This window comes from Balaenoptera ricei, chromosome 4, assembly GCF_028023285.1.
Source record: "Balaenoptera ricei isolate mBalRic1 chromosome 4, mBalRic1.hap2, whole genome shotgun sequence".
NCBI lineage: Eukaryota > Metazoa > Chordata > Mammalia > Artiodactyla > Balaenopteridae > Balaenoptera > Balaenoptera ricei.
The window spans coordinates 62,689,060-62,703,976 of record NC_082642.1 but is presented as its reverse complement, the minus strand read 5'-3'; the positions used below and the strand labels follow the sequence as shown (position 1 = coordinate 62,703,976).

The following is a 14,917-nucleotide window of genomic DNA, read 5'->3' as shown; positions in this document are numbered from 1 at the left end:
GACCCAAGAGTATGGGAGGGGTCAATGGGAGAGGGAATTAGTGGGTGGGAAGGCAGAGGGGTGAGTGGAGATGACCAGCATAGTTGGGAGATTGGTTATATTGTACAAATAAATATTGAGTAAATAAATGAATAAATTAGTAAATATATAGAGGATAATGAGAGCCGAGTATCTCACTGTTATAGAAGGTATTTATAAAATTTGAAAAGGAGAACACTAGAAACAACCCTGAGATTTGGAATTGGGATTATAGATATCAATGTGAACTCATGATTTTAGATAGATAGATAGAATGAAATGTTTAGGAGTGATTGAAAATTGTGATTGCATCTTGCTCTCAAATGATTCAAAAAATACTAATTATAATGTTTATATATATTTATGTATACAACAAACACACCACATATATTTACACACACACACTATATATATATATATATATAATATATATATATATATATATATATATATATATATGAAAGGAAAAAGAGAGAGAGGGAGGGAAAGAGGGATTAGGTATATAGATAGAGCACACATATGTGGTGAAATGTTAACAACTGAAGAAACAGAGAGAAGGAGAGACGGAGATGGGAGTTCTTTGTGTTATATCAGCAACTTTTCTGTAACTTTAAGGTATTTAAAGTAAATTATTTTTAAAAAATGAAAAATTTTGCCTTAGTCCAAAGGGTTCCTTGAGATGTCAAAGCAGAGGCTGAATAACTCTCACAGGGATATTGCAGAGAATTCTTGGATTAGTTGGCAGGTTTGATTGGACAATCCATCATTTCAAACTTAGAGCATATGATCTATGAATCATAGATTGGTGACAGTACAGTGGAGTGAAATTTGAGCCTTATTTCCAGAAATTTAAAGGAATATTAAGATGTTAAAGAGATGTAATATGGTTACCAAATACTTCGTGAAGGCCCTTTTCTGCATCCATCCATCCATCTATCCCACCAGTTATTGAAGGCATATGCAAGGAACTGCTTTAGACACCAGGTATACACATATAAACAGAATACACTTCTCCTGCCATCAGCTTTCTGGAGTGAAGGCACATAAAATGCAATGGTTTTAAAGGAAAGATTGAATGAGCCCTCTAGTTTTTCTGTTATAATTTGGAAATTCTTTTACTAGACCTATTTTGTATTGTTTCAGCCCTGGAGACGACTCTGTTTGAAGTGATTGTTCTGAAATAGCTTGGTTCATGTAGACAGAACTTCTCTCTGTGGCCCTACTATGTGTGCGTGGCACTATGCTGTGTGTGAGCCTAATTCATCCTTAGTTAACTTCAGGGCCTGTTTGGTAGAAGGAATTAAGAGGAACTGTCTCAGCTCATTAATAGAGCTGTCTGTTCTCTATATTTAATGAGAATAGAACTTTTAAGGGTATGAAAGTCTCTTTTAATGTTACTGTTTCTAATAATGTGGAACAAAAACACTCACAAAAGGAAAAAATAAAAAGACATTTAGTTATTATGTCTTAACTCTTTTATATCTTCCAGCATCTAATTGTGCCAGGCAGGTAGCAGGGTCTCACCTATCAAATGTTAATAGAACTGAACACTTTATAAGCTGTTTCTGAAATTAACATTTAGGTTCAATTATTTAAGAGCCATTTTTTCTGCAGTGGAAAAATGGCAAAATAGGATGTGCCCTAATTTTCAATAGGCTACTTTGTTTGTACTGTGTAGACTTACACTAAATATAATTTAGCCTGTTCTCTTTACAGAACGTTTTCCTCTTATCACTCAAAATATATAGAGCAAACTGACAAAGGAAAGAATGCCTGAAATTAATCCATACTCAGATGGAAGAATTAACTTTTATGTCCTTTACAAATGAGAGCGCTTGCTTATATGTTTTTAGTTTGGAATTAAATACATTTTTACTTAAAAAAAAAACTATAAAACACTAAGAAAGATAATGAGATTGAAGCTGCAACCCCTTGCTATTATTTTTATACACATTCAAGTGTATTTTTTACAGTGGCAGTAATGATGGTGCTCAAATTTATAGCAGGATGCTTTGGCTCTCACTAATGAATGTTTTTTTCTTGATGATCTAGGAGCAAATAGAGTTATAGAGAAAACAGATTTGTAAAAATATTTCAAAGGTTTGCAGCAATATTTTATGGACAATCATGGTATCTTTATTGTCAGTTAAAAGAGCTTAAACCAGGGAGGAGAAATTCATGGCCATTGCTTTTTACTACCCAAGAGACAGGAAAGTATACATTCTGCTGGAACTGCTATAACATGAGGTTCTTACCGAACAACTTCATTAAGTGATCTTACTAAGACAGAGTGTCTGTCTCCGTCATTGGAAGGAAAAGTAATGGCCTTTCCCTGGGTAAGTCACATTATCATCTGAGTAATGTACAGACATAATAATTTGGTAGCCAAGGGTACTTGTGATGGATATTTGCTGGTGTCACTGCATGGGTAGAAGAGCGTTGATTGAACGATAGTCTTAGGCGTTCAGACTTATTTATGAATTGCCGAGTAGAACAAGAGGAATGATAATGTTCTCGTGTTGTATAATTCTGTGTTTGGAAAATTATCTCCAACAGCGTTAAGTTGAAGCTGGAATAGAGTTTGCTTATGCTAGAGTAAGTAATATTAGAATATAACCCAAGATTTAGAAAACATTTAGAGATGCCTAGATGGGAAATTAAGAATTTTAGTAAATTAAGAGACAGCCTATGACTGTCATCAGGCTTCTGTGGCCTGAGCTATAGCCCTGTTAGGACATTGAAAGAGGTTAACAGGGTCCTTGCAAAAGTTTTTTTTTAATGAATTTTTTAAAAAGGTATCTACATTAATTTTATTCCTTTCTCATAAATTTATCAGAAATAATATTACATTTAGTGATCAATAGTGAATATTTGTTTAATTGAAACTGGACCAAATTTTCCCTTTCTCTTCTCAGAGGCCTCTGATGAATAACACAATGTGTTTAATATCTGATTGCCATTGAGGTGATTTTTTAAAATTTATTTATTTTTGGCTGTGTTGGGCTTTTCATCACAGTGGCTTCTCTTGTTGCGGAGCATGGGCTCTAGGTACGCAGGCTTCAGTAGTTGTGGCACGCGGGCTCAGTAGTTGTGGCTTGCAGGCTCTAGAGCGCAGGCTCAGTAGTTGTGACGCACAGGCTTAGTTGCTCCGCAGCATGTGGAATCTTCCCGGACCGGGGCTCGAACCCGTGTCCCCTGCATTGGCAGGCAGATTCTTAACCACTGCATCACCAGGGAAGTCCCTGAGGTGATTGATTTGCACTAGAAAAATGAGATCAAAACCCATTCAATTATACGTCCATTTTTTATTAATAACCTGTTTGTAGAGAAAATCATGTAGAATTTTAAAAGCATATAAAAGTAACACCAATGCTTATTATCAAATTATTCATATTTAATAATATCTTGATATTATCCTGATAATTTGGTAAGTCCATAATCTTAATCTGGTGTTTTTGCTCAACATAAAGACTATATTTCTTCAGTATTCTCTCTGTTTCCTAAGGATTCAAATGGGCCTTGTATATCCAGGAAACTCCTCTGACTATTGTATAATTTGATGAATTGTTGAGAACTCTATAAACACAGCAATAATTTGTCTCTGCAGTTTGGACTTGATTTAACTTTATTCTTTTTCTTATAGGCATTCTGAAATATTTATGATGGAATACATTGGTAATGTGATGTGGAAGTTCCGTAAAAAACAAAAAGAACTAATTACTAGCAGATTTACAACCACTGGCACATTCTTCCACATTCTGTTTCTACTTATAAAATAAGTGGAATAATGGATGAAATAATAATTCAAACTTAATGATTTAAAAAAATTCTATTGTTTTCTCTCTCAGTTCTTGCATATTTCATAATTGATCATTAACCTGGTCATGTTAGTCCTTCTGTACAAATGTTGTGAACACCTGCTTTGGTTTTAGAGGAATTAATCGAGCAATGTTCAAGATAAGTAGAGTTGGCCTTGACTGATCAGGTGTTCCACGTACCAGTGTTTCCCAGCAGACACATTTTAGCTGTAACATTACAGTGAGTAATCAGAAGCCAATTTCGGGTAAGTACCTTGAAATTTAATAGCGTTTGAATAAAGTATGTATGCAACAACATTGACCATGAGTGTTTAACAGAGTAAGGGAATGGCATTTCAATTCACTTTGGTGCAGGTATTATTTAAATGTATCAAATTAACACATTACTTTTATTTTCCTTAAAAGATTAAATTTTCCCTAAATTTTCACTACAAATTTGAAGGTCAAATTCTTATAAGACTATTCATCAGGCTGCTTAGTTCACCAGTACTTTGTGTTTTCTGATGAGACACAATCCAAAACCCAATGAGGTAAGTGAATTTTTAAAATGATTTTTTTGCATGAGCTTGTAGTTTATTAAGGGCCTATAAATTTCCTGGGAGAAATGGATGCTCAAAGAATATACATTTTAATTATTAAGACTGTTAATAATGATAGGGCAACTCCCAGATTCTACTGCTAGGGAAAAATTACATCCTTCATAATATTGCTTGTTATTCTAATATAAACCAAATACTTAAAAATGGGCCAAACGAATTGCCACTTGATGACTTAAAATTTTTGATAACATTTTGACTACTTATGTGTCTACAAACTGATATTTTGGTCAGAAATCTTCTGAGATATTGAATATATTAGAAAATGATACTCAGAAATTTATTTTGCATGTAAAACATCTTTTACACTTTTACTATTGTTGCACTACCACTCACAACCTTATGTACTAATTTAATCTTGAATAAGACATTTGCTTGATAGCATATATTTATATTTGCAGTTTATCAACACATTATTTTCTAACAATTGCTTTGGATTGTGTTTTGAGTATTTTTTTCTTTGTAAATTGTATATCTAAGTTTAACTACACATATTAGAAAAGAAATGGAAGTATCTAGATAATGACTCTACAACTTAGTTTTGGAAAATAATCAACTATTAGTAATCTTTATGTATAATAGTGATTCTTAGCCATTTAGGGGTCATGGAAGCCTTCCTAATAATCTGCAAAACACACTAGAAATATAGTTCTTCATTTCTTTAAGGCTAACAAAACATTATTCCGGAGGTTTTCATATTTACGGCCAATAAAGTGTTACTTCCTAGTAACCTATTAAACTAGGAGTTATTGAAAGTGACTAAAATGTATTATTTGTAAGGTAAAACTAGTGTTACTAAAATTTTAAATACTTTGAAATTTTATTTAAAATTTATTCATTTAAAGTACTTAAAATTTAAAATACTTCAGAGTCAGTATTCTACTAAGTCTGCAGTAATATTGTAAAACTCATTCTGCTCCAGATGTAATGAGATGGTTGAATTTCCTGGAGTTTTAGTGGAGAGCAGTTTAATACGGTGTCATTAGTGTTGTGAATCGGTTACAGTTTTCAGTCGCAGCTTTCTTATATTTGTTAATTTATTTGTCAAATTATTCTTTGAGTTTTAAAAAATTGCTTTCTTCATTTCTTGTTATTGTACCATTTATATTTGATTGTAATTTTGTTTCTTTATAATTTTTTTCTGAGTTTTTAAAACCACTGTTTGAAAAAGTACGAGGTGGGTTTGGAGGTTATTTCACCATTCCGTAAAGTGTGAGACTTGTTGCTGTAAGACGTTAGCCAGATTACTCAACTGATTTAGAATACTTGAATTTCCTAATATTATAGGTTCAAAACCACACTGGAGTGTGTCCGGTTTTTATTCCATTTCTCCTTTTGTTCTTTAAACTATTTTAGAGTAGTCTGAACAGAAATTTCCCTTGATATCAGAGTTGCAAGTATCCCATCTAAAACCATGGAAAAGATGCAAAAAACTATCACATAGCTATTCAGAGATAGTATTGCTATTGATAATATTCCAGCATTATAATTTCTCCTTTAATTAAAAAAAAACTGCAGTACATCTGTACTGCTTCTTGAATGCATATTAAAAATGCTATTAGCACATGGCCTATTTCTCCTAATAGAAGATGCTTAGTCTGGAAATTGACATTAGAATCTTCTTGTGGTAGTTTGTTCTAATAAGACAGAAAGTTCTAATAGAAATCTTTCTATTGAGCTTACTATGGTAAACTCTGATTATTTTGAAAACTAACAAATTTTGAATTAACCAATGCACAGAGGTCAAAATGGATAAGATTTTGTTGTGGAGTCTCCTATTGACTTTTTCTGGAAGTCAAGCCTCAAGCCCCTTGGCTCAAAGAAATACCGAATTTGCAGTGGATCTTTATCAAGCTGTTTGTTTATCTCATAAGAACAACATCATAATTTCCCCTTTTGGAACAACTCTGGCCCTTGGAATGGTACAACTGGGAGCAAAAGGAATAACAGAACAGCAGATAAGACAAAGTTTAAAATTTCAAGAAACCTCAACTGGTGAGATTCTTACATATGATTATTTATACTGGATAAGATCTGACCAAATTTATTTTTAAACTATCAGAGAAGCTCAGGGTCATAGAACTTTAATAAATATAAAACGTTATGAAAAGTATGAAATTATAAAATGGTGAATTTTAAATGCAAATAATTGTCAATGTAAATAATTATAATTGTTTCTTAATGAAAATATTACCAAAATAATTTATTAAAAAATTAATTCTATACACATAAAAATTGTGACTATGTCTGTATATTTTATTCTAGCCTGTTTTAGCCAGTTTTAAGTGAGATTATGTTGTGTGTGCACGTGTGTATGTGTATGTGTAGATATACACCCGTATATATGTATACACATATTCTTCTACTAGCACTTACTGTGTTCTGATCATTTCTTTGTATCATGCAACTGCTTCAGAATGTAGTTTTTAATTGCTGTGTCTTCTTGCCTCTGATGAAAACATTATTGCATACTCACCTAACCCTTCTTCATTAGGTAATATCCAGCACTTCTCTTATAAAAATGCTTCAGTGAGTACCCTCACCCAGAAATCTTTGTGTGCATCTCTTATTATTGTGTAAGCTTTTAAAAATTAGTTTTTAATTAGAATTTAACCTTTTCACTTAAATGCGACTAAGAAAAAGCATTCATTTATACATTTTAAAAGCTTATTTAATAGTTTTTAAAGAAAATTAAAAAAAAGAAGCATTTATATAACCCATTGCATGTGAGTAGTTGTTTTCTAGCGTCCCAAAGGCCTATCTGGGATACTGTGTCGATGCTTTAGTGCTGGTATCCCATTTCAGGGGGGTAGTTGTCCATCTCCCTGGCTATCCTGTGCTTCCAATTTCCATTTTAGTTTAAAATGTTTATATCACTGTCAGATACTGTGTCCTAAACATCAGAGCTGACTTCCAGATTTTTGATTTGGACATTTAGTCACTGTAACTATGACCAGTTTCAGTATGTTTGCCTTATCACAGAGTAGTTATTTTTAGGAAATTGTTTTTCTGAATAAACTATTTACAAGGTTTTATTTGCTTCATTTTAAATAAGGGCAATTTTATGTAGAAAAGAAGTTGGTGATAGTGAAGTTAATTGCAAGAGTTTTCCTTTGTGGATAATGTAAAACGAAGCCACTGTGTTGCAGATCTAGTCTTCATTGTCTGTATTAATTTCAGCAAATCCCACTACACAGTCCCAGAAACATTTATATCACATGATACTGCTTTGGAAAGTAATAGAACATTTATGAAGGTATGTAAAGTTGATTCCACGATAAACTAGCAAAATTAGAGCCTCCGAAATTTAAATTACTTTAAATGAATCCATCTTATAGAGGAACATGGGAGTCTTAACAACTCTGGATTGTGAATATAATAATAATCATAGCAATAATAATGATGAGATTATCACACACACATATATATATATATATATATATATATATAGTGTACCAGTCACTGTTTTCTGTGCTTATCTCATTTAATCCTCACAATTACTCTGTGAGGCAGACATAACCCTGCTATACGGATGAGGATACCGGGTCAGAGAAAGGTTGAGTCACTTGCCCAGAACTAATTCTAAAAATGATTCACTGAGGGTTAGAGGTCACAAGAGCAATAATGAACATTTTAGTATTTTCTTTGAAAGAGTATATATGGACAACTAAACATTAACCTTTTAACACACGTAACAAAATCTATGAAACTTGCTTTCTATTATACTTCATTAAGGGAGGGAGAAAGAGGCACAGATGGAGGATAAGTACAAAAAGAAAAGAAGACCAGCCAAAAAGGGAGAAAATATAAATATTAAACTCTGGAAAATAAAAAAAAGAAGGGAAAATTAAGAAATAAAGGAAAAGAAGACACAGAGTTAAGGAGGGGAACAGAGAGAAAAAGTGCAGGAAGATGAAAAGAAAGAAAAGCAAAATGGTGTTAAGGGTAGAACAAAGGGTGTGACAGATCAGAAGGTAGTGCCTAGCAGAGCCATATTGGAACCCAAGACAAAAAAGAAAAATCAGTAACAATGAGCCTGTCTTTATTTATTTAAAATTTTTATATTTTGTTCATCATGGATTTCTTTGTGTTAATATTGATTTAAAAATATATTGCAGTAAAATATTATTTACCTTGATTACTGAATTTGTTGGCATCTCCTTAAACTTTATGCCAAAATGAGTGTCTCATTGACCCATCTTGGTCCTGGCCCTGCCTTCAATTCCCTCTGATTGTCAAACGGTGCTATCTGTTCAGTCAGGCTATATTTTACTTTTCCGGCTACCAACCTGTTTCACATCTAAACTGCTTATTCTTCAGATGGGCATACAATTCCTAGCATCTTACCCCCACTGGAGCTCTCAGTATCCTCACTTATCCTTCTTTCCCCATTGCTAAAGCATCTGCTCAGAATTTACCTTCTCCAGTTTACTGAGCATCTGATAATACTCCATTTTGCTTTGCCTCTAATGATGCTGCTTATTAATCGAAGACAAACTTAAAGGTGCTTCTTTATTCCAAGAGGGTTATAGAAAGAGAAGAGCATGAACTCCTGTCTCAGTTAAGCATACAAATGACCTTGTGATTGGGCACCTTTCAAGTTATCTTATCTCTCTGGATTTTAGATTCCTCATTATAAAAAGAGGAGTTTGGATTAGTTGATTTCTCTGGACCTTTCAGCTAAAATAATCTATAATTCTATGACTGCCTTTGTTTTCATCTTTGGATCTCTCACATTGTACACACGGTTGGTCTTTGGGCTTTTAATAGCAGGAGAAGTAAACATGTACTAAATTTTAGAACATTTTTTGGAGGTCTGGTACAACCAAACCAAAAGTCACATTCACTCCATGACTGGTAGGTTTTCCATGGCTCTGTTTTAGGAAATGAAATAAACTTATTCTCATTGCTTACTAGGAGCCATGGATATGTATTCTTTTTGATCTGTGCTAAAAGAAACTATTAATCTGTAAATTAAATCAAATGTATAAGGCAAATAACTTTATATTCTCCACACTTGTGCTATTGGTGATATTTTTTCATTGACTTCTGAGTCCACTGATTTATCAAAGGGCAGCTGACTGTTTGTCAAACAGTCTTAGACCTTAAGTACATGACATAAATTTATTTGCTCTGACAAATGAGTTGGAACTATATTTTTCTCCCCCTCTCCTTTTTTCCCCATTCCTTTAAAGATGTTCATAAATTACAAACTTCTGAAAATTGGTTTCAAATTCTGCCACTTTATTTCTGACCTTACTTAATTCTTTTGGAGAAGCTCTATGCCTTCCCTCAGAAAGTCTTCTTTGTAGGCTCTCAGCTGTTGAGATATTCTCTCAGCTTCCAATAGCAAGAAATGATTGCATCTGAAATCATTGTATAAACAAGTAAAATAGATTAACATTCCTCCTTATGTAAGGAATTCCAGGGTTGTAAAGAATTATTGATATTCTTCATATCCAATCATATGGAAGTAAGTTTTTGTATCTAAAATTGTTTCTGTCTGTGTCTATATCCCCACAAATGGAGAATCATGGAGTTTGAAATATGATGCCATATACCTTCCAAGCCTGCTCTATGGTTATGTAGGTTGTATCTGCACAAGAGCACCAGGACAAGGAGACAAGTGGGGACTGAAATGTAGTGTCCATTCAGCTGGACAAGATATGGGCATGCAGCCTACCACCACCACTCAGTGAGGGCGTGAGTTCTTATTTGCACAAAGATGCCTTATGGGCTGCTAGCTCTCTGATAAAAGGTTTACACACACACTTACACACCTTATTTCCAATAGACACCTCATAGCAAGTTCCTCTCAGTCTTTTCTTTTCCCTCTTTATTCAGTGGACATCTCCCAATGATGAACCATTTGTGTTTTCTTCAATAGAGGTTAATTGCATGCAATCAACTTTTAAGTTATGAAAGTGGTATTTTCAGTATTTAACTCAAAATAAACAAAGGCTCTGAAGGAACCTTGGATTTGAAATACAGTTCCCAGATTCAACAATTGAGTTCCAGAATTAAGCCAGAAGGGAATGAAAAATATTGGTGCCCTCTGGTAATAAATAGGAAGCCACTGAGTAATGATCAGAGCTGAATTCTCTCACGGCACATACAGCTTCCTGAAAACATGGTGATCAGAATGACCCAGTGATAAATAAGCAATGGGCCAACAGTGATTCGTAGCTGACTCTGACAGACTCATTTGGCTAGTGGTTATAGTTGGAATGGTTAAAGATTTTTATTGTTCACAAAGACAGCCAAAGTATATAGATTCGTGAACCTGAAAAAATAGGTAATTTTGATTCTTACGCATCTCCAGAGATAATTATAGGGGTACCTCATAAATTTCAAAACTTGGACAGGCACAGTTGCTCATAAGAGAGCAATTCTTTCTTAAGCTGAAATAAAAGTAGTAGTGAAAAGGATTGCTCATCACTGTCTTAGCTGCCATCAGCATTCATTAGTATTCCTCTTTCATAAATATTGCATGTTATGCAAAGAATGAGATTCTAAAGATACCTTTCCAACAACTAAGAATGAGCTAAATTTGATTATAAAGAGGGAGTTTCCTTCAGCATGTTTAAATGCATATTCTTGTTTTTGACAAACTTCAAATTTACCTGGACATTTTTTTTTCCTATATGAGAGCTGATTTCTCTACAAAATGCATATTCCACAGGAGATAAATGCTTAAAATATTTATACTAACTTAGAAAGGATCATTAGTTATACCTAAGGGTGCCAAAAATGGTGATATGAATCAGAGCGCTTAGAAGCAAAGCTGAGAAGCTGTTGTTTTTATGTTGTTCAATATGTCAGTATACATTATAATTATTTTTTAGGAGAAGAATTTTCTGTGCTGAAGTCATTTTTCTCTGCCATCTCGGAGAAAAAACAAGAATTTACATTTAATCTTGCCAATGCCCTCTACCTTCAAGAAGGATTCACTGTGAAAGAACAGTATCTCCATGGCAACAAGGAATTTTTTCAGAGTGCCATAAAACTGGTGGATTTTCAGAATGCAAAGGCTTGTGCAGAGACAATAAGTACCTGGGTAGAAAGCAAAACAGATGGTAAAGTTTCCCATTTTCATAAAGTCATTATTTGCCATTGTATTCATGGTTTTTAATATCCTAAAGTAAAGAATGGTTGAATATTTTCCTATTAAATTATGGTTCAGAGGGATCAAATCTCCTATTTTGCTTTCCTGTTATTCAAATTAATACTAAATTGTAAAACAGAGAAAAATTGTAAGCTGCTTTGAAAGGTATACAGATTATTATTTTTTGTTTGAGAGAGATACCTATTTGTAGAATTCTTGATGGAAGAATTTTAATAATAATTTTTGTTTAAGTATAGGATTTTTAAGTATGGCAGCAGGAATAATATCTTTGGCCAGGTAAAACTTAGATCTGTCCATGTCAGATGCCTTCTTTCCCACATATATTGTAAATGATTAACTCATGTTAGTTGAATGTGTTAATGTTTCATAATAAATATTGATAGTTCTGTCATAAAGTTGTAATCTAAACTTTAAGTGTAAGCTGGCAAAAATTCCAAAGGCGCTACTGAGTGACACAGTTGAACACAAGATTAAACTCATACAGATCTGAGTTCAAATTCTGACAAGTTCTAAACTATGCTCCATTTAAAATGAGGATACTATTAAAACATTTCAGGATTATTGGAAGGTTAAAAAAAATGTACGTGAAATGAACAGCATATATCAGGTCCTCAATTAATAGTAGCTTGTTTCTTCATTCGTTCTGTTACAAAAAACTGTGATGTGTAAGACGCCACTGTACTTTTCATGGGGAGCCTCCTATGGGGAGGCATAAGTTGAAAATATGAGAAGGGTGCAGGGAGCAGTGTTCATAGGAAAGTCCTATTATTGGGATACACAATGATACACATCCCTAGACAGCTCCATGGCACCTGATCATGCTATTGACTCACAGCTTGGAAATACTCATTGGACATAGAAATAGGAGACTGGTTTTTAATTTTTATTTATTTATTTATTTATTTTTAAATTAATTAATTAATTAATTTTTGGCCGCGTTGGGTCTTCGTTGCTATGCGCAGGCTTTCCCTAGTTGCGGCGAGCGGGGGCTACTCTTCCTTGCGGTGCGCGGACTTCTCACTGTGGTGGCTTCTCGTATTGTGGGGGAACCGGCTCTAGGCGCTCAGGCTTCAGTAGTCATGGCACGCGGGCTCAGTAGTTGTGGCTGGCGGGCTCTAGAGCGCAGGCTCAGTAGTTGTGGTGCACGGGCTTCGTTGCTCCGCAGCATGTGGCATCTTCCCGGACCAGGGCTCAAACCCGTGTCCCCTGCATTGTCAGGCAGATTCTTAACCACTGCACCACCAGGGAAGTCCAGGAGACTGGTTTGTTAGAAGAGGAATATCATACTAGCCACTCTATTCTTGTCTTCTCCCAATGGTCAGTGGCTGCAGCTGCAAGAGTGGAGAATTTGAGTGAACCATTAACATATTAATTCTGATTGACCTGCTGAAGAACCTTGAAATAAAGTTTAAAAATTACCAACAAATATGAGGAAGAGATACTTAGTTTTTGTTCTTTCTGTCTGAGAAACAATTTACACAAACAATCTCACTAAAGAGAGGCCATTACTAGGCCTGTCCAAATTTGCCTAAGACAATCCTGTACCTCCTGTTTCCTAGTGGAATCCTGTTTGTACCTGTTTCTAAGTGAAATATCTAACAAAGCTCCCCTTTGTTCTCAAAATTGCCAAGTTTAAATGATAAAGCACCCTGTTTTTAATTGATTAGCAAAATAAATTTTTGTTTTAATTCTATTTAAAGCAGTTCCTTTGAATAACTATTGCATATTTCTTCCCACCTCTTCCTCTATTCCTTTCACAGGAAAAATTAAAAACATATTTTCAGGGGAAGAATTTGGCCCTCTGACTCGGCTTGTTTTGGTGAACGCTATTTATTTCAAGGGGGATTGGAAACAGAAATTTAGAAAAGAAGACACAAGGCTGATGAATTTCACTCAGAAATATGGTGCAGCAGTTAAAATTCCAATGATGAAGACTCTTCTGAGAACAAAATACGGTAATACGAAAAAATCACACTCTAAAGCACTATTTTGGGAATTGCCAAGTATATTAATATTTTATTTTCTCTGTTCCAGGTTATTTTTCTGAGTCCTCCATGAACTACCAGGTTTTAGAATTACCTTACAAAGGTGATGAGTTTAGTTTAATTATCATACTTCCTGCAGAAGATGTGAGCATAGAAGAAATGGAAAAGCTAATTACTGCTCATCAAATCCTGCAGTGGTTCTCTGAGATGCAAGAAGAGGAAGTGGAAATAAGTCTCCCTAGGTAGGTAATGTCATTTTATCATTCTTGTTCTTATGTTTTCACTTATAGAGGGACTTGAATAGCCGGCTGAAAGATAACCAATGCTTGAAAAGGCTATTGACAAACATAAAAAGAAAAAAACCCGTTTGGAGTTGTTACTCTACTTTATGGTTACAAAGGCAGGTCTGAACATTGCCAGCATTGCTTTGCCATGAGAAGGATGGAATTTAAGTACTCAATAGTCTCTGAAAGAGATGAAGAAATGTAAGTCTTCAAAACAGAATGCTGAGATTAAAAGGAATTATTATTCTTTTTATTATACAAACTTATCTTTCTCTAACTTTTTTTTCCTGATTGGAATTTAAAATATTTTGTCTTCTATTGTGTTTAAGGAAAATATAATCCCCAAGGCTCTTGCGATACTCTACAATTAAAAGATATGTTAAAGTACCTTTGACAGATGGTGCTGTAAGAGTCACTAAAATATAAATAGAATCCTAGGGTCATTTTTTATTATTGGGGTATATATATTTATATATATATTTAAAATTTTTTTATTTTTACACAATTTTAAAAGTTACTTTCCATTTATAGTTATTATGAAATATTGGGGTCATTTCAGATAGTTAATACAAAATGGAAATCACAAAGGTGTATCTCAGGAAGCCATAATTATAAACACTAATTTTTTTATATCATGGTTCCTGGAGACAGGAGAAACTTCAGAGAGTAAGGGGTGCCCAAATAAATCACACTCTACCTGAACTTCTAAAAAGAGACAGATGTCTAATAGATTATTTTCTGTCCCTTCATTTCTAAACTTTTCTTCAAACTCATCAAGGCCTTCCTGACCCTCCACCTCTCCACCCTCTTGACTTTTCCTTATTTTCCCACTTAGCCGGGATCCAGTCAGTTATTTCAATCGTACTCTCACCAAACGTTTTAAATATATCTGTCACCTTGTCTTTGTCCTTCTGTAGTTCTCTCCTCAACAAGCTACTCCTGCTCCCAACTACTGATTTTGTTAAGCAAAACTCTCCAAATCAGTCACTCTGGCCTCCCTGAGGCTGGAACTTAGTAGTCTTTCTCTTCAGAGAACTTTCTTTTCTAACACCCCACCAAGATTTTACCTCTGCTCTCCAGGCACTGCTTC

At 34.2% G+C, this 14,917-nt stretch overlaps 1 protein-coding gene across 1 annotated transcript in view; it reads left to right on the top strand.

The window, feature by feature from the left end:
* SERPINI2 (serpin family I member 2) overlaps nt 1–14,917 on the top strand; it is a 36,165-nt gene that overhangs the window by 357 nt on the left and 20,891 nt on the right. The window contains exons 2-5 of the mRNA XM_059921980.1: nt 6,175–6,427; nt 11,278–11,508; nt 13,319–13,513; nt 13,593–13,785. Of these exons, the coding sequence (XP_059777963.1) occupies nt 6,175–6,427; nt 11,278–11,508; nt 13,319–13,513; nt 13,593–13,785 (872 nt within the window). The remainder of the gene's footprint in view (nt 1–6,174; nt 6,428–11,277; nt 11,509–13,318; nt 13,514–13,592; nt 13,786–14,917) is intronic.